Source organism: Hemitrygon akajei, chromosome 16 (genome assembly GCF_048418815.1).
Source record: "Hemitrygon akajei chromosome 16, sHemAka1.3, whole genome shotgun sequence".
Lineage (NCBI taxonomy): Eukaryota > Metazoa > Chordata > Chondrichthyes > Myliobatiformes > Dasyatidae > Hemitrygon > Hemitrygon akajei.
This window is the reverse complement of record NC_133139.1, coordinates 63,644,113-63,671,756: the sequence shown is the minus strand read 5'-3', so window position 1 is coordinate 63,671,756 and position 27,644 is coordinate 63,644,113. Positions and strand designations below refer to the sequence as shown.

Here is a 27,644-nt window from a genome sequence, read left to right as displayed (position 1 = left end):
GATGTTAATAAATGACAATAAATCTGTCTAAAAGACTGCAATTCCCTTATTAAATAGGCTGTTTTTAAAAAAAAAACACTCTTTAATGTCCTTGAAAAGATCTAGAGACGTCAGGACTTGAGTCATAGCTTCGATGCCCCCACTTTGAACTAATTGAGGGAAGAGGTAAGAGCAAGTGTTGACTCATCAACTTCACTTACCATCAACTGGAAGAAAAACCAGGCCTGCTGCAAGGCTGACTCCCTCACACTGCTGGTGCTTACCACCCACTGCAAGGCCAACTCCTCATGGAGAAGCTGCATAACACAAACGACAGTCACTAAAATGCACATTTGAAGAAATTTAAAATATCTAAAATTACTTTTAAAAATAACACATATGCTACACTTTAGTACCAACCCTTGGGTGTCCCTGCTGTAATTTTAAGATGAGAGCTACTAAGTACCTTGTGAGGCCCCCTGTTGATTGGGGTTGACCATGGATATTGAATCCTGTCTGTCTATGTGATATGCAAGCCAGGGCAGTACAATATGGAAAGCAAGCTGTTACCCATGCAGCACACTCCCCCCCTTTATGCAACTGATAAATCCAAAGGAACAGTAGAGACCGATGAAGTCTGGCACTAGTGGTGTCGCAGGAGAGGTCAGTCTGTGTTGTACTCAAAGTTGGACTGCCTTGGGGACTCTAGCTCTGGATTTTTCCTCTGTTTACTCCAGAAGCCTTCCCCGCGAATGGGTATAGCTGCAAAGTAGTGGAGGTTTGTGATCAGTTTTCCTTTTCCAAGATGAGCTGCCAGCCATGGCTGACGAGCCCCATCTGCTCAGAGCAACAGGTTTTAAGGCACCAATAACTTGCCTTTGCCCCTTCTCTTGTCAGTAGAAACAGTTTTGTCCGACTTAGTAGCTAAGCCACACGTGAAGGCCAGGAGCTGGGACTTGGTTGTGAGAGGCTATTTGCAACACACAACATTGGGAGCATTTACTGGATAGTGGGAGCTTATCCCCACTACCTCCCCTGGCTATGACAACCTTAAGGAACCCTTAATACGTACAATAATGGGTGTCATGGCAGTGTAGTGGCTAGCACAACGTTTTATAGTGCCAGAATAAAGAATCTATTGGGTTATATGGTGGAAATGTGGTACTCATATTCAGAGAGCAACAGATATCCTGCTAGGAGAGTGTAAGACTCTCAGTGCTGGGATTAATGTTTTAGTTCTGACAGAATATTTTAAGTTTGATCTCCAGAAAAACGGAGTGCCAGATGGTGGCTTTGTTGCATATTTGTAACTGATCAAGTGCAACCTTTGATGGGATTTTAGTGATATCCTCAAGGTCCTCAGAAGCGTTTAGAGACGACAAAAGCTTTGTGTAGGATCATGGTCAGTGGAAAATTGGGAAAACTGAGACCAAGTGGTCAGGAGTGTTTTGCTACCAGAGGCTCTTTGTCCATCAAGTGATAATAACCATTGTCTTGTGCAAATTCAAATATCAGACCACCTCATCAATGGTCATTTCATATTGTGCTAATGAATCACCTCCTTCACAAAGCACAGAAAACATTTAGACAATCATTTCATTAAATCTAAAAGAAACCAATGGCTAAGTATTCAGACTATACTTCACCATCACCATCGTTGCTTCACCATGCACTGAAAATTTTATTTTCCTAGTTTAATGCAAACTGTTTGTTTTACTTCTACCTTTTTGGTTGAAAATCTTGGCTGACTGTGCTGTAAATGAGTGAAGCCGTCCAAAAATGAGGACATGCGGTTGGGACTCCGCTCAGTTGCCTGTGAAATGAGGGACAGGAGCAAGATGGTGTAGAGCAGATATTAGTGGATGGGGGAAAAAAATGAGATGGTGAGTATAAGATAAACAGTCAGTATGAAACAAGAAAGAGGGATGAAGTTAACCAAGGTACATTATACTGGGCCTTCAAGCTGATTTAATACCAACAGAAGCCACTTCAGAACCAATGAACTGATTTCATGAGGAAGATGTACAGATTTTCCATCTGCGTGTTCCCACTTTGTGTATATATTAAACATTATATGGGTTTAATAGCAAAGAAATGGACCATGTGACTATTCAATGCTATGATTATCCTCTGCAAGAACCTCTTCTCAACCTATTTTTCTAAATCTACTTGACCTGCCAAGCACATCTTCCTGCTCTGTATTATGCAGCAACTACATTCTGTTTGTGTTCTCAGCCTGTAACTGCTCCCATTTTCTCACTGATCAGATTACCTCGTTTAGTTTATTTGCAATGTCATTCCAGTTTTACCTTATCAGAGAACAAGTCACTCCCCCTATCAGCTTCTGTTTTTCTTTGATCTGAAACATTAACTCACTTTATCTTCTCACAGATGAGCTCTGATCTACTGGGCATTTCCAGCAGTTTCTGTTTTTATTTTAGATTTCCGGCATTTGCAGGCTTTCTGATTTTCATGTTTTTCTCATTCTTTCTCACTTGCACTTAGCATCCTCTTAAATTCATTGTGCTAACCATTTCAACTATTCTACGGGTAGCAAGTTGCACATTCTCAGCAAGTCCTTAGATAAAGAATTTTTTCTGAATTTTGTATTACATTCATGACATCTCATTTTGGATTCTCCCAGAAGAAAAAGTATTTTTTCTGAGTTTTATTAAATAAATCAACTTCCAATTTTAAAGATATCATTTAAGGCTCCCTTTACATTTTTATTTGTACATTCTTTCTAGATATGCATATTCTCTCCAATCTGATAAGTATTTTATCTGAATTTCCCCTCTATGCCTCCATTTTTTGTGAAATGGAAACCACAATAGCGAATACTTCATATGATCTAACCAAGGTTCAACTATTACCATATAAATAAATACCAACACTGTTACTGAGTTTGTAATAATTGAAAGTCATCATAGGATACCTCAGCCAAGTACAGAGTTGCATAAGCTCACAAAAAAGAATGATATACTCTCAGCTGCAGGGACAAGAAGACCCACTATAGCTTTATATAGGTCACTGCTCTGGTGCTCTCACACTAACCATTCTCCACTCAGCAGTAATGTAACTGGGGATGCTACAAGCCTGTTAACATCTCAGTTTTTGCTTCAAATTAGCAAATGTTTGGCCGCGTCTCACCCGATTCAGCAGTACACATTGCATTCAGAAATACAGCGACTGCAAAACTGGGTTGTATATTCTCTCATTCTAACCAAGTAGCAGTGGACTGGGTGAGCATCCAGTTTCTCAAGCAATGCCAAACCTAGATCATGATCCTGCTTAGGTTTGTATATTAGAGTAATTGGATAATTGATACAATGCTGAGATGAGATTAGTGTGTGTGGAGCTGTACCAGATTGGCCTCAATTTGGTGAGCAGAAGGCTTAGGTTTGGAATTAAGAGCATTCTTTCCTTGCATCTGCTGCCCCCATCACCTATCAGTGGAAGAGAGAGAATGAAGATAAATGATTCAGGTGTGATTTTGGACTGCACTGGCTTGTCCTGGTGGAAAATGGCAAAATGAGAAAGCAATCGATGTGTAGATTGGTGACGATGCTTTGATGAATGTTTTAAGACGAAAACACCAGTTCTGCACCTGCTTGAGATCACAGCTTGAATTGGGATGGTTTCTCCGCAAGACAGCCTTTGGCCCACCGGGAGCGTAAGCAGAATTAACCCAGGAGTGTGAGCGATCGATCCCCTGGCAGGTAAAGGAGGCAGGACAAGGAGGAAACACAAAGTGAAAACAAGAGTCCAGCTATAATACAATCATTCACTGTGAGAACAAAGAGCTGCAGCTGGGATATCACGATAAACCCCTTCATGGATGTACTTAAACTACTGTTTAACTTTGATTTACTTTGACACTTTCTTCTGAACTAACTTGCAAAACATGATGAAAACTGGTTCTGCACTAATCTAAGGACCATAATGCTGGGTGCATAGTGTTAGAGCCTTGCCAAAGCTATGTATTTGTAATGGATATTTATCTATTTAGGAGGTGTATACGCTGGAATGGGTAAAACCATTGAGGCAAGCAGGCCTATTCCTTGACACAGCTCAGTCCCACTTAACTGCCCTCAGCCCAGTTTTCTTTGTACAAACTCTAATTATCTCCTATCCACTTAACCTGTCCAGAATGTTTACCTTTTACAAGTTTAACATACTCCAAATTTTGATTTCCCTTCATAATTTTTAACCTGTACTAAAGGGCCAAATTCAGTCGTACAGCATAGAAATGGGCCCTTCAGTCTACTTGTCCGCATTGACTGTGATGCAGGGTCTTTGATCTGAAACATTAACTCACGTTCTCTTCTCATACTTGCACACTGAGCTGCTCAGTATCTCCAGTATTTTCTGTTTTTATTTTAGATTTGCGGCATCTGCAGTCTTTTGAATTTTTATGTTCTCATTTTTTCTCATCCTCTCAAATCAATTTGTACTAATCACCTCAACTATTCCATGGGCAGCATTAATTCAATTTATCTTCTCACAGCTGTAGTCTGAGCTGCATAGTATTTTCTTTTCTTTGTTAATTCCATTGTTTTGTATTATGTCCATATCCTTCTCTGCCTTTCCTATCCAAATACTTGTCCAAATTTATCTTGAATATTTTAAATTCATCTACCTCTACCACATCCCTTGGCAGCTTGCTCCATAAAATTACCATCCTCTGTTTGAAAGACTTGCCCCCCCCCGCCCCCCCATTCTGGGATGTGTATATTTAATTATAATCCTTAATCTGTCTCAATATATTAGTTCCCTTCTTATTAAAGATAGGCCATTATAGGTCTTCAATAATTAGCCACAAAATGAAGTAACCTCAATATGACTGGCATAGAGACTGCAATCCACAAAGCAAGAAACACTGTTTAGGTTCCTGAATCTGTCAAGTTAATTTACAAGGAAAAGTTAACATATACTGTGAAGTGGAATAATAATTAGGATTACCAAGAAGATTGGACTGGAAAGATTTAATGAGCAAAGTGGCTTTTCTTTCTACTTGTATGCCTCGACATACTCAAGTTAAAATGAAAGCTTTAAGTTTATTTTAACATAATGTTCACCTTTGCTCTGCTTCTAATCTACCTCCCTACAATTGTAAAAACGTTTCTTAGCAACCTTGACATTCTACGTTTTCCTCCCAAATGCCTTCCCATCTTAAAAGATTGAACTTGTTCTCAATTTTTCTTGGCAGCCTTGTAGGATTATCTGTTCTACTTTCCAAACACTGCTTTAAAAAAAAACAGAATCCATATATCTTATGAAAATAGAAGTGCTTCTCAAAAAGGAGAAAGATAAAAGAAGGCCATGGTTAGAAGAGTTTTTTAAGGTTGCTCATATCTAAAGAAAACACAATTGGCTTCGTGGACTGAGTGCACTGCTTTTGATATCATAAAGCACTAATGAGTAATTTTTCTTCCTCACCTGCAAATGAACTCCTGTTGCTTATTTCAGAAGCACAATATAAAAATAAATCAAATGTTGTACATCACGAAGGGTAAAGTATTATCGTGATATCCCCCATTCCCAAGGCGGCCAGTGCCCACTATCCCATGCTTGGACAGGCATGCAAACCCACCTGGGCACTCAGAAACTATTTAGACTGTCAGAAAAAAAGAAAAGCCTTATCACCCTTTATCATCAGCAATTATATCTTTTCATCAGGATTAAACATAATGCACCATGTTGAATATCAGCAAATGAGGGACAGAAATGTTAGAATTAGGCATTATTCTCGGACCTTATTACAAAACTAAGATACTGCTCATAAGGAATTTTCCCTTTGAAAATCTCTAATCAAGTGTAGTCTTAAAAACAAGCACACTGCAGAGGGCAATGGCTCTTCTCAATTAAATCAAAAAATTAATATCTGGCCTGCAACACTGGAGAAGATGAGCACAAACACAGTCCTTCTCTCACCTCATTACTGCCTTTCAATCCTTTAAAATAGTGGGTTAACATAACATCAAGACAGAAATGCAGCTGCAGACCACAACTTTACAACATTTTGTTTTCAATCCACCCCAATAAGCAGAACGTGCAATATCACAATCAAAGTAATCTCCTGTCAGTCACTGAAAATGTAAAGTACGTGAGAAAAGCTGTCAATGATTGGTTCAAATCACTTTTAACTTCAAGACCAATCTGATAAACATATACCAATATAATTTTGAATTATCATTATCCAGTTTATTAATTTCTCCATTACCCCAACATATTTTGCTTTTTGATGTTGAAAGATGTTTTGTCACTTATTTCTAAATATCAGATACACATGACTTAATTAATGGAAACCAATGCCACAGATTCCTGAAGAACTCAAGACAATTATTGCATAAAATGTTGGTTTTCATTACCTTCCTCTAATCATTTCCAGGATTTTTATTAGTGTAAAACATGACCACGAGTTCCAAGATCAAATTGAAATAGAGGTTATTTGCTAGACTTCAACACCCAACAAGTCAGCTAAAGACATGCCAATCTTATCTTTTCAACTATCATAACACTATTAGACCATTCAGCCCATAGAATCTGCTCTGCCATTTAATCATGGCTGATTTCTTTTCCCTCTCAAATTCACTCTCCTGTCTTCTCCCCTTTGGTTAATGGCTTTATAAATAGATAATCTGAAATAAGCAAGCCTCTTCATAACCAATCCCTACTTTCCAGATTAAAATGGAAAAGTTACAGAGTATTCAAAGTCTTAAGGTACTATAATCAAAATACCACCTGGAGCATTTTGCACAATAATAAAATGTCTACCACAAAGCAATGACTCTCCCCTTTAGCTGCACTTTGACCCAAAGCTGATCCAAAAAAAATCAAGCAAAAACATTACATTTGCATCAAATAGATTGAAAAAAATTACCTTATTTTTCTTTACCCCACAAAATAGGGGAAGTTACAAAACTTCCACAATAATGATCTCTGAAGCACCCAAAAAGAAGAGATCACCATGTTATATTCCTGGCAGGACTGCCTTACAATAAAGTAGAACAAACCCTAAAAAAGGGCTAATGTTTATCTTTCTGTAAACACTTTTACAGTGAATAATACTACTTTAAAGTTTTTCAACAGAGTTTCAGGACCTGTATCCCTGCGGTCAAATTATAAATAGTACTGCACAAACAAATCTTTGTTCAAATTTATATTGTATTACAATTCAATATTAAACCTTTTTTCCCATTTGTTTGACAATCAAAACCGAAGCTTTAACTTCAATAAAAGAACTAAAAACACTCATGGGATTCTCTGGCTTGAAAACCCAAATGTAAATTAGCCCACCAAGTTTGCTATGCGTTCCTACATTCGACCCAGAGAACTCGTCCTATCACTTTCCCCACAGACCAATGAAACAATCAAGCATCTAGGTCCTGCCTCCAGTCAGTGACACCATGGTCTTTAATCCTGTGAATCAGATACGCCCTGTCAAATCCAAAGTCTGTTGTACTGGAATGCATTCCATCTCCTCTACAGCACTGCAATGGTGTCCCTAATTATGATAACATTTAAATGGATTGACAAAACATGTCCAACAATGAGGACCCTGCACAAAGCAATTTTGATGATAAGTCTTTTCCGTTACCAGAAATTTAATTTGCAAGAAACAAAGCAATTCTCGTACAGGATGCATTTAAAATCAGAGGCTTACAGGAACTTGGCAAATCTATGTAATCTGTTAAATACTGGAGTAGGCTCACCTGGCAAAAACAGTGATGTTGTACCAAAAACAAACGTTCACAGGCCAACACACTGATATCTGTATCAGTATGATTCAACATTTAAAAAGGGTTCCAATTATTAGGACTTACTTTGCAACCCATGATCTTTTTCACCTCATCATCTGGAGTTGTAGGCGTTGTGGCAAGATCTGGATTGCTGTTGCTGATACTCTTTGAGCGAGACAGGTTTAGACTGGTTGGCCTGGTAGCGGCACGAGACAAAGTGGCATACTGAATGGGACCTGCATACGACGGACTGCTTGACCCTACAGTTGTATAAAATAGTAACAAGTAAGTGACAGACCAATCATTGCATTTGTCTAGTATATTGGTGAAAATTCAATGTAGAAAAAGTTCAGATTAACTTTACAAAATGTAATTCACCATAACTTCATCCATGGATGATACTGAGTGCAAACTTATGTCAGCGCTCCTATATACAGCAATGGAGAAGCACAACCATCCTTTGAATGAACTGTTCAATGCAAGCCAGGCTTGACCTCATTGACAGAGTTAAAATATTGTAATACAGAAGTAAGGACATGAATATCTGAAATACTCACCATCCATGGAGGTAAAAACAGAGTGCTTCAGGTCAATTACTTTTTATAGATAGATAGATAGATACTTTATTGGTCCCAAATGAAATTAGTGTCACAGCAGCATTACAAGTGTACAGACATATAAATATTAAAAAAGTAGTAAGACAGGATAAAAAATAAGTTACCTCAAACAGTCCAACAGGATGGGGGGTCATCACTTCCCTGGCTATAGGTTGACTCATTATAGAGCCTAATGGCTGAGGGTAAGAATAATCTCATATAGCGCTCTTTGGAACAGTGCAGTTGTCTTAGTCTATTACTAAAAGTGCTCCTCTGTTCAGCCATGATGGCATGCAGAGGGTGAGAAAAATTGTCCAGAATTATCTGTAGGGTCCATTGTTCTACCACAGCCTCCGGTATGTCCAGCTTGACTCCTATGACAGAGCCAGCCTTTCTAATCAGTTTATTGAGCCTGCTGGCATCACCCACGTTGATGCCATTGCCCCAGCACACCACCGCAAAGAAGATTGTACTGGTGACAACAAACTGATAGAACATGTGAGGGAGAGGCCTGTGTACTCCAAAGGACCTCAGTTTCCTCAGAAAGTAGAGGCGACTCTGGTCTTTCTTCCTAAAGTCCATCACCATCTCCTTTGTCTTACTGATGTTGAGGTGCAGATGATTCAGCTTGCACTTTTTGACAAAGTTCTCCACCAGGGCCCTGTATTCATCCTCCTATTCTTCCTTTTTACACTCAACTACTGCTGAGTCATCAGAGAATTTCTGCAAATGACATGACTCAGTGTTGTACCTAAAGACCAAGGTCAACAGCATAAACAGGAAGGGAGCCAATACACAGCTCTGTGAGGTCCCAGTGCCGGTTATAACCATGTGTGACACACAGCTCTGAAGCCGCTCAAACTGTGGTCTGGTAGTCAGGCTGTCCATTATCCAGGATAAAATGGAAGTGCCAACCTGAATTAAACAGAGCTTTTTCCCCCAGCAATGAGGGCTGTATGATATTGAAGGCACCTGAGAAATTAAAAAAACATGATTCTCACAGTGCTGCCCTGCTTATCCAAATGGGAGTAGCCTCTGTTCACTAGATAGACAACAGCATTGTCGTTTCCAATGTGCTCCTGGTTGGCAAACTGCAGGGGATCATCAGTCTTTCTATAGGTGCTACCTGCCTGTTAGATTGCTCCAGATTTTTTTTCTGATTTGCTGCATCTACAGTATTTTTTAGACCATAAGACATAGAATCAGAATCCTTTATTATCGCCAAGTATGAGGACACATACAGGGAATTTGATGCCAGTTTCCCTGAGCTCTCTCTGTACAGAATTAAAAGCAAACAAAAACAATAGTGCAAATAATCATAAACTATATACAATGAGGTCCACCTCATTAAATGTACAGGTGGACTTGATTTATAATAGACTAAAATTCAAGTGTTCATAAGACTGATGGCATATGGAAAGAAACTGTTCTTGTACCTATTTGTCCTGGTATACAGTGATCTAAAGCGCCTACCAGAAGGAAGGAGTTGGAACAGGTGATGTCCAGGGTGTGATGGGTCTACAATAATGCTGCTTGCTCGCTTCCTGACTCTAGATGCATATAAGTCCTGGATCCAGGGCAGCTTCACACCAATAATCCTTTCCGCAGCCCTGACGGTTCTTTGGAGTCTATTCTTGTCTTGTTTGGTAGCTGACCCAAACCGGACAGTGATGGATGAACAGAGAACAGACTGGATTATTCCTGAATAGAATTGAATCAGCAGCTCCTGAGGCAGGTTGTACTTCCTGAGTTGACGTAGGAAATACAACCACTGCTGAGCTTTTTTGATAAGAGTGTCCGTGTTGGGTGTCCACTTCAGGTCCTGGGAGATTGTGACACCCAGAAATCAGAAGGTCTCCACAGCAGACACACCACTGTTGAGTACAGTGAGTGGGGGGAGTATTGGGGGGGCTCCTCCTGAAGTCCACTGTCATCTCCACAGTCTTGAGCGTATTTAGCTCCAGATTGTTCTGACCACACCAGAGGGCCAGCCGTTCCACCTCCCGTCTGTATGCAGACTCGTCACCGTCTCGGATAAGGCCAATGACAGTTGTGTCATCTGCAAACTTCAGGAGTTTAACAGATGGATCCTGTGAGGTGCAGTCATTAGTGTAAAGGGAGAAGAGCAGTGGGGAGAGCACACATCCCTGGGGACATCGGTACTGATTGTCCGGGTGCTAGAGATGATGCTCCCCAGCCTCACTTGCTGCACCCTGTCAGTCAGGAAGCTTGTGATCCACTGACAGATGGCGGGAGTGATGGTGTTAAACGCCGAGCTGAAGTCAACAAACAGGACCCTCACAGAAGTTCCTGGGTTGTCGGGGTGTTGTAGAATGTAATGCAGTCCCATGTTGACTGCATCATCCACTGACCTATTTGCCCGATAAGCAAACTGCAGGGGGCCTATGATGTCCTTCAGGTGAGCCAACACTAGTCTCTCAAAGGACTTCATGACCACAGATGTCAAAGCAACAGGCCTGTAGTCATTTAGTCCCTTGATAGTGGGTTTCGTAGGGACTGGAATGATAATGGAGCGCTTGAAGCAATGAGGGACTTCACACAGCTCCAGTGATCTATTGAAGATCCGTGTGTAGATGGGGGCCAGCTGATCAGCGCAGGTCTTCAGGCAGGAGGGCGACACACCGTCTGGGCCTGGCGCTTTCCTGGTCTTCTGCCTCCGGAACAGCTGACTCACCTCCCTCTCACAGATCCTAAGTGCAGGTACAAGGGAGTTGAAGTGAAGGGGGCTAGGGGGAACAGTTTTTGTAATGTGGGGTGAGAAAGCGGATACTAAGATGTCAGGGTGATGGATGATGGGGGTTGCAGGCAGGTCTGTATTTTGGCTGGGGGGAATGAAGGTGTCGAATCTACAATAAAACTTGTTCAGATCGTCAGCCAGTTGATGGCTCTCCACAACCTGAGGGAATGGTTTCTTGTAGTTGGTGATCTCTTGGAGCCCCTTCCACACTGACACTGGGTCGTTGTCTGAAAACTTGTTTTGCAGTTTTCCAATGTAGCGCTTCTTCGCTGCCTTAATCTCCCTTGTCAATGTATTCCTGGCTCGTTTGTACAGAATCCTGTCCCCTTTTCTGTACGCCTCCTCCTTCTCCCGACGAAGCTGCCTAAGTTGTGATGTGAACCAGGGCTTGTTGTTATTGAATGCGCAAAAGGTTTTTGTTGGAATGCACATGTCTTCACAAAAACTGATGTATGAGGTCACGGTGTCAGACAGATCATGAAGATCTGTAGCTGCAGCCTCAAAGACACTCCAATCCGTGCAGTCAAAACAGGCATGAAGTTCCAGCTTTGACTTGTTGGTCCATCTCCTGACAGCAGGCTTAACCAATCTTAGTTTCTGCCTGTATGCCAGGAGAAGGTGAACCAGGCAGTGGTCGGAGAGACCCAAGGCTGCCCGTGTAACAGAGGGATATGCATCCTTTATTGTCGTGTGGCAGTGGTCCAGTATGTTAGTGTCTTTGTTGGGACACTTAATACGTTGTCTAAATTTTGGCAATTCGTGGCTGAGATTTGCCCTGTCAAAATCACCGAGAACAAAGAGCAAGGAGTCTGGATGTTTATTCTCTACTTCAGTTATCTGGTCAGCCAGGTGTTGTAGCGCCTCCTTGACGCAGTCCTGAGGTGGAATGTAGACGCTGACCAGAATAAATAGGAGCAGAACTAGACTGTTCAGCCCATCAAATCTGCTTTGCCATTCCATCATGGCTGATTTATTACCCTCTCAACCCTATTCTCCTGCCTTCTCCTCATAACCTTTGATGCCCTTACTAATCAAGAACCTATCAATCTCTGGTTTAAATATACTCAATAACTTGGCCTCCAGACATCAGTAGCAATGAATTCCACAGATTCACCACCTCTGGCTACAAAAATTTCTTCTCGTCTCTGTTCTAAAGGAACATCCTTCTACTCTGTGGCTATGCCCTCCGGTCCTAGAGTCCCTCACTATAGGAAGCTCCATGTCCACTCTATTTGGGCCTTTCTCAATATTCAATGTGTTTCAATGAAGACCCCCCTCCCCCCATTTTCCTAAATTCCAGGCAGTCCTAGCTCGGAGCCATCAAATGCTCCTCATATGTTAATTCTTTCATTCCCAGGATCATTCTTGTGAACCTCCTCTGAACTCTTTCGAATGCTAATACATCTCTTCTTAGATAGAGATTCATATTTTACCAAGTACCTTCAACTCCAGAATATAGGTGTGGAGCCTATCCCAATTCTCCAAATCAAACAGAAACAAAAGACTTGCAGTTTCCAAACATCTTTTGGAAACCCCTCAAACAATTTCCCCAAACCATTTCAGAGCAATTAGACATAGGTTAAAAAAAAGGGCTTTCTAATTTCCCATAACTTTAAAGATAAAGATTGGCTTAAAGATTTATTTGTCATGTACACCTTGAAAATCAAATCATGCAGTGAAATGTGTCCATTGTGTCATTGAGGATTGTGCTGGGAGCAGCCCACAAGTGTCGCCACACTTCAGGCGCTAACATAGAATACCTACAATTTACTAATCCTAACCATATATTGAATGCGTGAGGAAACAGGAGCACCCCAAGGAAACCCACACAGTCATGGGGGGAAATTACAAACTCCTTGCAGGTAGTGGCGGGAATTGAACCACAAATAGTGCTTGCTAACACTATTGTGACAAACTTTACAAATGCAAGTATTATCTATTAAAGACTGCTGATTTGCTGAGATATCAGAGTAAAGTATTGATTTTCACACAAATGACTGAATTTTGGAACTTCTTAGTGGAAAAGCAGTTGAGTAGCACATAGATACTGGCCCAAGGAATTAAATCAAAACAATTGTTGCCAACCTGGCAAGATACCAAAAAATAAATTGTAATACAGTGACACACACAAAATGCTGGAGGAACTCAGTAGGCCAAGGAACATCTATGGAAAAGAGTACAGTCGATGTTTCCGGCCGAGGAATGGAGGGAAAAGTCCTTGTGTCCTCTTCTATCAGACTTTGCCTTCTCCAGCCCTGTATCTCTTTCACCAATCAACTACCCAGCTCTCTACTTCATCCCTCCCCCTTCATGTTTCACCTTGTGTTTCTCTCTCCCCTCCCCCTCCCACCTTTTGAATCTACTCCTCAGCTTTTTTTCTCCAGTCCTGCCAAAGGGTCTCGGCCCAAAATGTCGATTGTACTCTTTCCCATAGATGTTGCCTGGTTTACTGAATTCCTCCAGCATTCTGTGTGTGTTGCTTGGATTTCCAGCATCTGCATATTTTCTCTTGTTTGTGACTGGAGTAATACAGTGAAGACTATATTGGCAAAGATCATCTATTTAGGATACTGTAGGTAACAATAAGGTGGAATTAATCTGCATTGGTAGGATTGGATGAGGAAACAAATAGTGGCCAGAAAAAAATAATCTCTGACCAACCTTGGATTAAACAAAAAAGTTTGGCAGCCTGGCACCTCTGGCGATACACCATAACTACAATAATCAGTCAGAGTACCTATCCAGATTGCATCAGTCTGGATTGTGCATTCAACAGCTGAAGTGTAATGGAATACTGGAGTGTTGAAAGAAGTGCCTCTTAAAATAAGGTCTGGTCTTGTTGTTTAATAAAACAGTTGAAGCAGACCTTGCTCTTAACTTTGCAGAGCTTGATGAGTTTTTCCATCCCAACTTACTTTCAAGGAGAAAGACAGCACACTATAAAAAAATCACATAGCTATAGTAACACTTTATTCAGTATGCTATGATAACTATAAACTTCAATTCTCAGATATCCAAAGCAGGATGTTTCTACAATGTGACCAGTGAATAATGACAGATGTCCAAGAGTAGTTGAAGGCTCCACAATCTGACAAAAATTGAGATGATGACACAAATCATAGAAATGCTGTAGCTATGTTGCTGACAGATAAAACTACTGTCTTGAATGCAAGGAGTGCATTTATTTGGCTGAAGACTGACAGATAACACTTTTGTCAACTGGCATTGAGCTGTGAAACACCTCTATTTACAGAATAAAAACTAGAACATTGTGTAACTTGCTGGTGAATCATCATGTGCTGAAGTTACCAGCAAAAGGTAACTTTTTATGTAACTGAATTGCAAGAAAAGGATTAATAGCCATCTTTTAGAGACTGAGTGTTCTTTAAGAAGATTAAAATGGTTGAATGTGGATCGTTTGGGCACTCAAGAAAAGGGATCCTGAGCATGGAAGTCCGAGTAAATTTATCAAAGTAGGTATGTCACAATGAGATTCATTTTCTTGTGGGCATTCACAGTAGATACAAATAAATAAATAGAATCAATGGAAAAACTACACACCAACAAAGATCGAAAATACTAATTTGCAAAAGACAAACTGCAAGTACAAAAAAAATCAAATCATAATTACTAAATTAATAATACTGAGAACATGAATTGTAGAGTCCTCGAAATTGAGTCCATTGACTGTGGAATCAGTTCAGAGATGAGGTGAGTGAAGTTATCCTTTGGCTCAGGAACCTGATGGTTGTAGGGTAATAACTGTTTGCAATCCTAGTGGTGTGGGACCCAAGGCTCCTGTACCTCCTTCCTGGTGGCAGCAGCTATAAGAGAGCATGGCCTGGATGGTGGGGTGGGGGGGGGTCCTTGATGGATGCTGCTTTCCTGCGGCAGCGCTACTTGTAGATGTGCTCAGTGGAAGGGAGGGCTTTTCCTGTGATGGACTGGGCTCTACCTTTTGTAGGCTATTAGTATTGTTTGTAGTTAGATCACTTTTGTTATAGCACAGTAGGTTTGCTGCTTAATCCAACCTTTAGTAAAGCTCTTCACTGCTAGCTTGCATTGTAAGTTAAATTTGTCTAGGTAAAAGTTATAACCAGTGTAAATGACATTTAAATTGATCAAATAGTCGTATACAAGTGTTAAGGACTCACTCTTACTAGTTAATGTTTTCATGTTTCCTTTCTGATAGTATATTCCGGTATTAGTTGAAGAAAACAAACATTGAGCAGATAGTTTCACTAACAAGCACAGGATAAACAGTGATCTAAAATACCACAAATGTTTAACAAACCCTCGGCATTGCACCACATTTTCAAACTAATATAACTACAGATGTAACAGCAGCAAAAAAAAATCATATGTTAAATGTGTTGAACTGGTCTCAGCTCCTATTGACAGCAATATGTGAACAAAGCAGCAATAGCTGAATATAATTTAGGATCTATGAACCAGTTAGAGAAAAAAAATTTGGATTGACTCTCTGACCCTGTCTTGATGCCAGACAGGGTGTGTGCTGCCTTTATGGCAGTTATTTAGTTTATAATATTTTCGCTTAGTAATTCATTTGTTAGCATTTTTTAGTTAAAGTTAGGATTGTTTAAGTAAATTCATATGTCTGTAATATATCACGGCTGTGATGACGTCACATCCGGTTTCGCCGCGTCTTGTGGGAAAATACCAGTTTGGGATAAACGCAAGGGTGGAGGGGCGCTCACATGTGGCAGTTCAGCGCGAGTAAGGTTGTTCTCTACGCACCAGAGACACAGTGAAAGCAACGCTGTAAGTCATGAGATAATCGATATGTTGAATTAAAATGTTAACGCTGATTCTGTTAAAAGTGACGACGGTCGATAAGGTTTATGTTTTCGTTAGTTAAAGAGTCGGGATAGTTTGTGTTGAAGTGTATTTAAAGCAGTCAATGGAGCAGGTAGATTCTGACCGTATGCTGCACTTTAATGTAATGTAGTTATTGTAGTTTTACCTTTGCAAGTATTCACGATGTAAATGTGATATTTAGAAGGAAACAAACACTGTACCAATCTTGTATTGTTTTATCAACAGTTTTCACCATACGTTAATGTGAAGAGTGAACAGTAAATGGTTAATCTTACTGCGACCTTACATTGACTACGGTTTACCTCGACGTTTAATTCGGGTTCCGTTACACCCGAGCGAGAACGTTACAGTGAAAAAGCGGCATTATCAGGTGTTTCAAGTGCAGCAATGACAACTCGGTCCAGCATCAAGTCGTTGCCATCCTGCGACAGGGGCAGTAGGGCATCAAGTAAGGCCACCCAAGCAAGAGCTAAAGCAGAAGTCGCCAATGTGCGAGCGCGCTTTGCCAAACGAGAAGTAGAAATAAAAATGGAAGCGGCTGCCAGAGAAGCCGAAAACAAGAGGAAAGAGGCTGCCAGAGAAGCCGAAAACCAGTTGGAAAGAAAAAGGGTAGAGGCAAAGTTAGAAGTGCTGAAGCTAGAACGAGAAGCAGAAGCTGCCAGGGTGGAAGCAGAGTTAATAGAAGATGCTGAAGAAATGCATGATCCGGTTGACAGAAAATCTACTTCAGAAAAGATCAGGTTGGAACGCACAAGAGACTATGTCCAATCTCAAATAAACTGGAAGACTTGTTCTTCCGCTCCACACCCATTTGATAACGTCCCACTTCATGAGGAGTCTCAGAGAGGCCCGACCGCTCACATCCATCCGAGGAAATCAATTTACGCGTGCAACTCCGCGACAAATCCAGGAATGAAAGGGCTCACGACAAGTACTTCTCGACACCAAACTTACCAGATTTGGGGAGAAGAGAGGCAAAGACCGAGTCCAGAACAGCAAATTCCATAACAGATGTACACCTTCAGTCATATACCCGCAGACATGTTTCCTCAGCCCACATGCCACTTGCAGTCGAACCCGTAGCACGGTATTTAGCACAACGGGATCTCGTCACTTCAGGACTATACCAGTTCGACAATAAACCTGAAAATTACCGTGCATGGCACTCCACATTCACCAACGCTATCGACGGAGTCCAGCTCAGAGCAACCCAGAAGTTGGATCTTATGGCGAAATGGCTGGGAAAAGAATCATGCGAACAGGTGAGACGCATCTGTTCAGTGTACATCAACAAACCCGAGCTAGCATTGAAGAAAGCATGGGAGAGACTTCAGGAGGGCTATGGGGCCCCTGAAATTATTGAAGCGGCGCTATGCCAACGTTTGGGAAATTTTCCTAAGGTGTCAGCCAAGGACCACACTAAGCTAAGAGAACTCGGAGATTTACTCATGGAGATTCAAAGCGCCAAAGAAGATGGCTACTCAGCTGGTCTAGTATACCTAGATACTCCAACCGGGATTAGACAAATCGTGGACAAACTTCCATTTGGGCTGCAGGACAGGTGGTTGTCCGTTGCCTCAGAGTACAAGGAAGATCGCAGAGGTCGATTTCCTCCCTTTGAGTATTTCACTAGGTTTGTGTGCAAGGAGGCGAAGAAGCGAAATGATCCTAGCCTCAGGTCCAGGAAGCAGTACAACTTACACCAAGCCAGATAAATCCTCTTCGAATAATTTCAACATTAATAAACCAGTCTCAGCACTTAAGACTGAAGTCTTTACAACTAACAACGACCCTAGCAAGAATTGTCCATTGCATAACAAACCCCACCCCCTCAAAAGATGCAGAACGTTTAGGGAAAAACCCCTTGAAGAGAGGATGGCTCTTCTCAAGGAGAAAAGAATATGTTTTAAATGCTGTTCCTCAACCTCTCACTTTGCTAGAGAGTGTACTATCGCCGTGAAGTGCCCGGAATGTAATAGCACTAATCACGATGGGGCCATGCATCCCGGCCTGTTACCGCGAACCGACAACGCTCCTTCACCCCCACAACAGGAGGGCAGGGAGGGAGAAGCTCACTCCAGGACAACTGTTGTCAGCTCGAGCTGTACAGAAGTTTGCGGTCAAGCTCAGTCAAGCCGTTCTTGTTCAAAGATCTGTCTCACTAAGGTGTACCCTAAGGGAGCCAAAGACAAGGCCATCAAAGCCTATGTAATTCTGGATGATCAGAGCAATCGCTCGCTAGTCAGTCCAGAGTTCTTTAACTTGTTCAACATTGAGAGTGAGCAGTTCCCATACTACCTTAGAACTTGCTCAGGCAACAAGGAAACTTACGGAAGGAGGGCTGAAGGCTTCCATATCGAGTCCCTGGATGGTAAAGTCGTCATCTGTCTCCCTCCACTCTTAGAGTGCAATGAAATCTTGAACAACCGCACTGAGATCCCGACGCCAAGTGCGGTGCTACACCAGCCACATCTCCACCACATCGCCAAACACATCCCAGAACTGGATCCAAGAGCAGAAATACTCCTGCTATTAGGGAGAGATGTTCTCCGGGTACACAAGGTTAAGCAGCAGGTCAATGGACCACACAACGCCCCTTTTGCGCAACGCCTGGATCTGGGCTGGGTGGTGATAGGAGAGGTGTGCCCTGGCAACATACACAAATCGACGGTTAACACACTCAAGACCAATGTGCTAGAGAGTAGCCGCCATTCGATTCTTCAACCCCGCACAAGTTCCATGTGTGTCCAGGAAGCACAACAAGGCTTTAACAAGCGCAAAGTAACTGACGAGGCGCTGGGTCAGTCAGTCTTCGCTCAAACAGAGCATGATAATAAACTTGCTCCATCGGCTCAAGACACCATCTTCTTAAAAACAGAGGACACCAAGGTCTCCAGAGATGAAGCAAATAATTGGGTTGCCCCACTATCTTCCAGAGAACCACACCAGCGACTGCCAAACAACAAAGAGCAGGCAGTCAAGCGGTTCACGCCCTTGCAAAAAACCCTGAAAAGGAAACCTGAGATGCAGCAACGCACCCGATCGACCCACGAGGTACTGTGCACACTAATGGCAGAGGTCACAGCCATTATAAATGCACGACCACTCCTACCTGTGTCTTCTGACCCGGAAAACCCCTTCATACTCTCGCCGTCAATGCTCCTTACGCAGAAGGCAGGAGCTGCCCCTCCACCAGGGGACTTCTCTGATAAGGATTTGTACACAAAGCAATGGAGACAGGAATATCTACCTTTGTTGCAACACAGACAAAAGTGGACAGAACCCCGCAGGAACCTTCAAGTTGGAGATTTAGTCCTGCTCAGGGACAAGCAAATCGCCCGCAACTGCTGGCCAATGGCCAGAATCACTGCCACATTCCCTAGTAGGGATGGACATGTCAGGAAAGTCGAGTTGAAAACTACCGACCAAGGCGATGTGAAAATTTACCAAAGGCCAGTTACAGAAGTCATTCTACTTCTACCTAATGACTGATTTAGAGACTGAAGTTTTGTATTATGTCCATTGTGACCTTACGAAGGTCAAGCGGGGAGTGTGCTGCCTTTATGGCAGTTATTTAGTTTATAATATTTTCGCTTAGTAATTCATTTGTTAGCATTTTTTAGTTAAAGTTAGGATTGTTTAAGTAAATTCATTTGTCTGTAATATATCGCGGCTGTGATGACGTCACATCCAGTTTCGCCGAGTCTTGTGGGAAAATACCGGTTTGGGATAAATGCAAGGGTGGGGGGTGCTCACATGTGGCAGTTCAGCGCGAGTAAGGTTGTTCTCTACGCACCAGAGACACAGTGAAAGCAACGCTGTAAGTCATGAGATAATCGATATGTTGAATTAAAATGTTAACGCTGATTCTGTTAAAAGTAACGACGGTCGATAAGGTTTATGTTTTCATTAGTTAAAGAGTCGGGATAGTTTGTGTTGAAGTGTATTTAAAGCAGTCAATGGAGCAGGTAGATTCTGACCGTATGCTGCACTTTAATGTAATGTAGTTATTGTAGTTTTACCTTTGCAAGTATTCACGATGTAAATGTGATATTTAGAAGGAAACAAACACTATACCAATCTTGTATTGTTTTATCAACAGTTTTCACCATACGTTAATGTGAAGAGTGAACAGTAAATGGTTAATCTTACTGCGACCTTGTTTTCATTGACTACGGTTTACCTCGACGTTTAATTCGGGTTCCGTTACACCCGAGCGAGAACATTACAGGGTGGTTTTGAGTATCTCAGAAACAGCTGAGTTCCTGGGATTTTCATATACAACAGTCTCTAGTTAAGGGTTTATATCCAGTGAGCGGCAATTCTGTGGGTAAAACTGCATTATTAATGAGAAAGGTCAGAGCAGAATGCCCAGATTGTTTCAAGCTGACAGGAAGGCAATAGTAACTCAGATAATCACATGGTACAAGTGGTGTACAGAAGAACCTCTCTGAATGTACACCACGTTGAACTTTAGCAGCAAAAGACAACAAACATACTACACTTAGGAGGTACATAATAAAGTGGCCACTGAGTGTATGCCTTGCTGAGACAAGGTTTGTCCAAATTCCTCTTCAACACTGTAATTGTATGTGATACCACCACCTTACCAGGTAGTGTATTTTCGATATCAATGACTTTCTATGTAAAAAAAAACTTATCCCTTAGATCCCCACTAAAATTCAAATTTAATTGGAATATATAGTTGAGTCCTCATCTCAAAGTCAAGCAGCCTTACTGATTGTTAAATTTCTATTATAAATTCCTAGCCCATATTTAATAATAGGTTATTCAAAGAGCTTTACATTAAGTTTCACCTGGGCTAAATACAGCATTCAAATTTATACATACCAGGGACCTGAGGACCGTGGTCAGCGTCTGGAAGGTGAAACATATAGTATATATAGGATGCCAGCAGGTTGTTGTGTCCATGTTGGTCCAGATTTCCTTCCAGGTTTTTGTGGATCTGACTGACAAGCTGAGCCATTGCTTCAAAAGCAGCTCGACCCAGATTGACTGAAATACAAAAATTCAGAGATTTTATCCTTATTCTGGTTTCTTGTGAATTAGATTAAGCTTTCAGAGTCATAGAATTATGGAACACTACAGCACAGAAAAAGCACCTCTGGCCCATCTAGGCCATGGTGAACTATTATTCTGCCTTGTCCCATCTACCTGCAACTGGGCCTCTATACCCCCTTCTAGTTACGCATCTATCCAAATCTCTTAAATATTGAGACTGAACCCACATCCACCATTTCCGCTGGCAGCTTATTCCACACTCTCACCACCGAGTGAAAAAGTTCCCTCTCAGGTCCCCCTTAAACATTTCACCCTTCACTACCACTAGATCCAGTATTTTGTAACAACAGGGCAAAGTATTAATACGCCAATTTAAGATTCCCCTGCCCTGACTTTTACAGACAACTTATTAACATGCTTGCTTTAAAAATACTCAAGATGGTGCACTGATATCCCTCAAGTGACAGACTATGTTAAAGACTGGAGTACACAAAAAACAATCATAAAAAAAGAACATGGTACTGCAAGTAGTGGTATCAAAAGTTCCATCATTCAGGTAGATTTAGGGTTCTGCAGCACAGTTCAAGAGCCTGATGGTTGCAGGAAAGAAGCTAGGATTCTGAACCTAGTGGTGAGGGACTTTAGGCTTTTGTATCTCCTGCCCAATGGTAACAGCCAGCAAGTGTTGAAAGAACAATAGCCATTCCCTTGAGAATTTCCACAAAGAAAATTCCTTAGTTGAAAAAATATGACCTCTGATCATCTCCTCCATTTATAACTATTTTCCAGAAATGCAAATGAGATAGACTATTTCAACAATCAATTCTCATCTGCTACCAATTGCTATTGCATTCCTAAAAGTCATTTTGCATCAGTACTTAAATGGCAAAATACTTAAGAGATATTTTTTGTCGAAGAATAAATAGAGAGCAGCAATGGTTTGCTTTAAATAGTAGCAATGAACAATCTACTGGAAGAAATTAGGGGTCGAGCAACATCTGTTGTGGGAAAAGACTACCAACATTTTGGGTCGTAACTGTACATCAGGGCTCCAGCATCTGCAGTCCTTTGTATTATCTGCTTTAGGTAATCCATAGCCTCAGTGAATTTGGAGAGAAAGCCTGTTCATACCTATTTGCCCACTGATAACTGGAGGTCGCACAATTAGGAGGATGAGTTTGTTGAGGACATGGTGGACAAATCGAAGAAGTGGCTCCATCTTTGCTGACCGCAGGTTATTTATACTGGCTTTCAGTTCTGCCTCCACATTGTTTTCTGTGATGATCACGTCCTTCAGTCGAAAAGGGAATGAATATTCTTCTAGTACGTGCACTAGAGTGAAAAACTTATCCAGAAATTGGTCCTAAGGATTAAAAGCAGAACTAGCGATTAATCAAGAAATGTGAACATATCTCCAAATGACTACTCATTCGCACCAAGTCAGTTTGTCCTTTTATTCCAAATTCACAGCAATTTTCTTTCAATCATAAAGACCTTTTGATTCAAAGCAACACACACAAAATGCTGGAGGAACTCAGCAGTCAGGCAGCATCAATGAAGAGGAATAAACAGTCGACATTTCAGGCGGAGACCCTTCATTGTGCTGGGAAAAGAAGGGGGAAGAAGCCAGAATGTAGTGGTGGGGGAAGCGGAAAGTAGTGCAAGCTATCAAGTGCTAGGTGAGACCAGGTGCGGGGGAAGGTGGGTAGGTGGGGAAGAGGGGATGAAGTGAGAAGTTGGGAGGTGAGAGGTGTAGGAGGTAAAGGGCTAAAGAGGGAGGAAGCTGATAAGAAAGGAATGGATTGTGAGAGAAAGAGGAGGAGGAGTGCCACCAGAGGTAGGTGATATACAGGTGAGAAAAAGGGGCAAGAGGACAGGCAGAATGGGGAATGGAAAACAAGAGAAAGGGGAGGGGGAAGAAATTACCAGAAGTTAGAGAAATTGATGTTCATGCCATCAGGTTGGAAGCTAGCCAGACAGAATATGACATGTTTCGCCTCCAACATGAGAATGGTGTCATCTCGGCAGTAGAGGAGACCATCGGCTAATAGAACCATAGAACACCACAGCACAGTACAGGACCTTCAGCCCTCCATGTTGTGCTGACCCATATAATCCTTAAAAAAACAAGTTTTAGCCTCCACCACCATCCCTGGCAAGTCATTCCAGGAACTCACAACCCTCTGTGTAAAAAACTTACCCCTGATATCTCCCCTAAACTTCCCTCCCTTCATTTTGTACATAAGCCCTCTGGTGTTTGTTATTGGTGCCCTGGGAAACAGGTACTGACTATTCACACTATCTATGCCTTTCATAATCTTGTAGACCTCTATCAAGTCCCTTCTCATTCTTCTACGCTCCAAAGAGAAAAGTCCCAGCTCTGTTAACCTTGCTTCATATGACTTGTTCTCCAATCCAGGCAACATCCTGGTAAATCACCTCTGCACCCTCTTCATAGCTTCCACATCTTTCCTATAATGAGGTGACCAGAATTGAACACAATACTCTAAGTGCGGTCTCACCAGAGATTTGTAGAGTTGCAACATGACCTCTCTACTCTTGAACTCAATCTCCCTGTTAATGAAGCCTAGCATCCCATTGGCCTTCTTAACTGCCCTATCAACCTGTGCAGCGACCTTGAGGGATGTAGGGATTTGAACCCCAAAGTCCCTTTGTTCATCCACACTCTTAACTGACCATTAATCCTGTACTCAGTCTTCTGGCTTGTCCTTCCAAAGTGCATCACCTCACATTTGTCCGGATTGAACTCCATCTGCCATTTTTTTGCCCAACTCTGCAGCCTGTCTATATCCTCTTGTAACCTTCGACCACCTATAGCTCCATCCATAACTCCTCCAATCTTCGTGTCATCTGCAAACTTACTCACCCATCCTTCCGCCTCTACATCCAGGTCATTTATAAAAATCACAAATAGCAGGGGTCCCAGGACAGATCTCTGCGGCATTCCACTAGTCATCGACCTCCAGGCAGAATACTTTCCTTCCACAACTACCCTCTGCTTTCTTCCTTTAAGCCAATTTTTTATCCAAACAGCCAAGGTTCCACTTATCCCATGCCTCATGACTTTCTGGATGAGTCTCTCATGAGGGACCTTGTCAAATGCTTTGCTGAAGTCCATGTAGACCACATCCACTGCCCTACCCTAATCAATTTCTTTTGTTACCTCTTCAAAAAACTCAATCAAAAAACTAATGTGTTGGAATGGGAATAGAAAGGAGAATTAAAAAGGGTGGCCACCAAGAAAGGCTGCCTTTTGTGGTGAACAGAGCTAAGACGTTCGATAAATCAGTCTCCAAACTACATTGGGTTTCACCGATGTAGAGGAGGCTTCATCGGGAGTACTAGATGACTTCAAGGCCAACTAGAGATAGATAATTGATACTCATGAGTGTAAAAAGAAACCTATAAAAGATAGGAAGGCTGAGCCCTTTGCAAACAGCATTAGAGAGAACGCCAGAGTTCCAATTCACATTCATTTACACAAAGGAATGCTGTTGAGTATAAATTCAGAATAATTCTAGATTCTTGTACATTTCCCTTATTTATAAGAATGATGCAGCTCAGGAGCAACTCATTAGGTTTATATATTTTATTTACTTAGATATACAGCATGGACTAAGCCCTTTGAACCACGCCCAGCAACCCCATCTAATCACAGGACTATTTTCAAAGACCAATTAACCTACCTGGTATGTCTTTAGACTGTGGGAGGAAACTGGAGCACCCAGGGAGAACCAAGGCATTCCACAGGGAGGACATACAGAGATTTCTTATAGAATGGTGCCGGAATTGAACTTCAAACTCTGGAACATACCAAGCTGTAACAGCATCTCACTAACCTTATTCATTCCTCTAACAAGGTTTTCCAGGTGCTTATTCAATTTCCTTTCAAGAAGATATACCGAAACAGTTTTAACTATCATTTCACCAATAAACAAACACAAGAGATCCTGCAGATGCGGGAAATCCACAGCAACACACACAAAATGCTGGAGGAACAAAGCATGTCACCAGCATTTACGGAAATCAGTAAATAGTCATTCTTTTAGGATAAGGCCCTTCATCAGGACTGGAAAGGAAGGGGGAAGATGTCAGAATAAGGTGGTGGGAGGAAGGAAGGAAAGAATGACAAGCTTGAAGATGATAGGTGGAGCCAGGTGTTTGGGGGGCAGGGAATGAAGATCTATTTCAGCAATACATTACAGACTGTAACGAATTACTAATGTTTTTGGTAATTATCCCTGGTAGAACTAGTTACCTACATTTTGAATCCCTACCTTTTGGAATGAAGTTCAAAGTAAATTTATTGTCAAAGTCCAAATATTTCACTATATACTATCTTGAGATTTATTTTCTGGCAGGCATTCACAGTGGATGCAAAGGAATCAGTGAAAAACTACAAACCTCCAATGTGCAAAAGAAGGCAATCTGTGCAAATACAACAAAATAGATAGATAAATAAATAAATAAACAACCAAACAACACTGAGAACATGAGTTGTAGAGTCCTTGAAAGTGAGTCCATAGGTTGTGTTCAGCGATCAGTTCACAGCTGAGATGAGTGAAGTTATCTACTCTGGTTCAGAAGCCTGATGGCTGTAGGATAATAACTGTTACTGAACCTGGTGGTGTGGACCCAAGGTTCCTGTACCTCCTTCCCAAAGGCAGCAGTGATAAGAGAACATGGCCTGTTTAGTAGGCCATCCAGGTTCATGATGATGGATGTTGCCACCACATTGGCAGTTTGGCAATCTGCTGGTACCTCTCCAAAATTAAACAAATTTTAGAATATTATAACTAATACAGTCGCCATTTCTGTAGCCACATCTATCATTTCCAGGGTCTTCTCAGCCTTTAGCACTGCCAGTTTGGCTAATACTACTTCTCTATATTGGTACTTCAGTTAACCCCTGTTATTTTTCACATTGTTATTGAGTGAGTCTTGTTGGAATATGTATGTATGGATGAGACAACTAAAATCTACATAAATGCCCAAGTAATTTGTTGGCACTGAGGAATCTGTATTTTGTTCTTGGAAACATTTACCACATTTTAAAATGAACCTCAAAAAAAAAGGAGCCGAAATTATCCCAAGAAGCAGATTGCATCTCTCCATTCAGTCCAGCGTTTAGATTTCTGGGATGTTTGCACACTCAACCCAAATATTTGGAGAGGAGATTATTCTGAGTTTGCTCTGTTACAAGATTCAGCTGGAAGTTCAGGGGTGACGGAAGCTATAAAGCTGTACTGACTCTGAGTGGTCTGCATGAATTATACACTCCTATAGTACAAAGATTGTAATCTTCGTTTAAAGTCCTTTATGACTGGACTGCCTTAAAAGTCTTCAATAAAAATGTTGTAAAGAGAGGATCGGCGCTTGAGAAGCTATCCTACCATTCTCCTAAAATTTACAATTGCTTGCATTTGCAAATTGTCAAGTCAGTTTTTTTTAGCTGAAAATTTCTGAGTAAAATGTTTCTTCTGAATGGGAGCCAAGTTTTGACAGAGTGGTTTGAGAACTCTCCGAGTGCAGGTTCAGCTAAGCAAGATGCATGTACCTGGGAATGGACTGATGACACGGCCAATATTTCCACATTAAACACTCCTTTGTGGTTGTCGACCCACTTCATTCCTGGCAGTTGGACCTTTGCAAACATGGATTAAGAGTAAAACTTTATATATAAATAAACACACACAAACATATATGTACCATTGTAAGAAAACCTTCAGCAAAGGAGCTATCATGATACAAGACTATGGCTTATCACTAATAGCCTTGACAATTTGGGACATACTAATTGCTATTACCAACCACATTCCAGTAATAATTACTAACACTGAGTGGTAACTTTATTAGGTACCTCTTATACCTCAAAGTGTCCACTAAATGTATGCTGTGGTCTTCTGTTGCTGCAACCCATCACTTCAAGGATCGACGTGTCGTGCATTCGAAGATGATCTTCTGCACACCACTGCTGCAACATGTGGTTATCAGTTACTGTCACCTTGAACCAACCCAGCCATTCTCTTCTGACTTCTCTCATTAACCCACGTTTGCCCACAGAACTGCCGCTCACTGAATCTTTTTTGTTTTTCGCACCATTCTCTGTAAAAACTGCAGACTGTTGCGCATTAATATCCCAGGAGATCAGCAGTTTCCAAGATACTCAAACCACCCCGTCTGGCACAAACAATCATTCCATTGTTAGAGTCACTTAGATCACATTTCTTCCCCATCCTGATGCTTGGTCTGAACAACAACTGAACCTCTTCTCTTGACCACATCTGCATGCTGACCACATCTGAGTTGATGCCATATTATTGGCTGATTGGGTATTTGCATTAAGGAGCAAATGCACAGGTGTACCTAATAAAGTGGCCACTGAGTGTACATATTTCACAATTCTCTGTAAATCAAACTCTCAGGAGGACAATGTTCGCTAGGAAGGAGCTATCTCAACAAGCAACTTCCTTTAAAACAAATCTGTGTGCATTTAAAGAATGAAATGCACTTCCTCTCTATCACAACTGTTTGTCTTCCTCCCATTGAAAAAGAACAAAATGCCAATGTCAGCTGGCGAAGTTATCGCTAAGCCTACAGCAAGTCTTCTAATACAGTGCAACATAAAGTCACCTGGTAGAAGAAGTAAAAATTTAAGAATGACAAAACAATTGATCAAGTTTAACA

At 41.5% G+C, this 27,644-nt stretch overlaps 1 protein-coding gene across 7 annotated transcripts in view; it reads right to left on the bottom strand.

Annotated features, from left to right (window-relative positions):
- dock6 (dedicator of cytokinesis 6) overlaps positions 1-27,644 on the bottom strand; it is a 209,529-nt gene that overhangs the window by 81,804 nt on the left and 100,081 nt on the right. For 4 of the 7 annotated variants that reach the window (XR_012101800.1, XM_073069028.1, XM_073069029.1 and 1 more), the window contains exons 19-25: positions 26,515-26,601; positions 22,068-22,299; positions 20,766-20,930; positions 7,806-7,981; positions 3,587-3,691; positions 1,703-1,792; positions 201-296 (exon numbers count right to left, since the gene is read on the bottom strand). Coding sequence is in view for 6 of the 7 variants with exons in the window: in XM_073069028.1 (XP_072925129.1) it covers positions 201-296; positions 1,703-1,792; positions 3,587-3,691; positions 7,806-7,981; positions 20,766-20,930; positions 22,068-22,299; positions 26,515-26,601 (951 nt within the window). In the remaining variant the exon portion in view is untranslated. The remainder of the gene's footprint in view (positions 1-200; positions 297-1,702; positions 1,793-3,586; positions 3,692-7,805; positions 7,982-20,765; positions 20,931-22,067; positions 22,300-26,514; positions 26,602-27,644) is intronic. The other 3 variants (XM_073069032.1, XM_073069033.1, XM_073069031.1) reach the window with 2 other exon arrangements.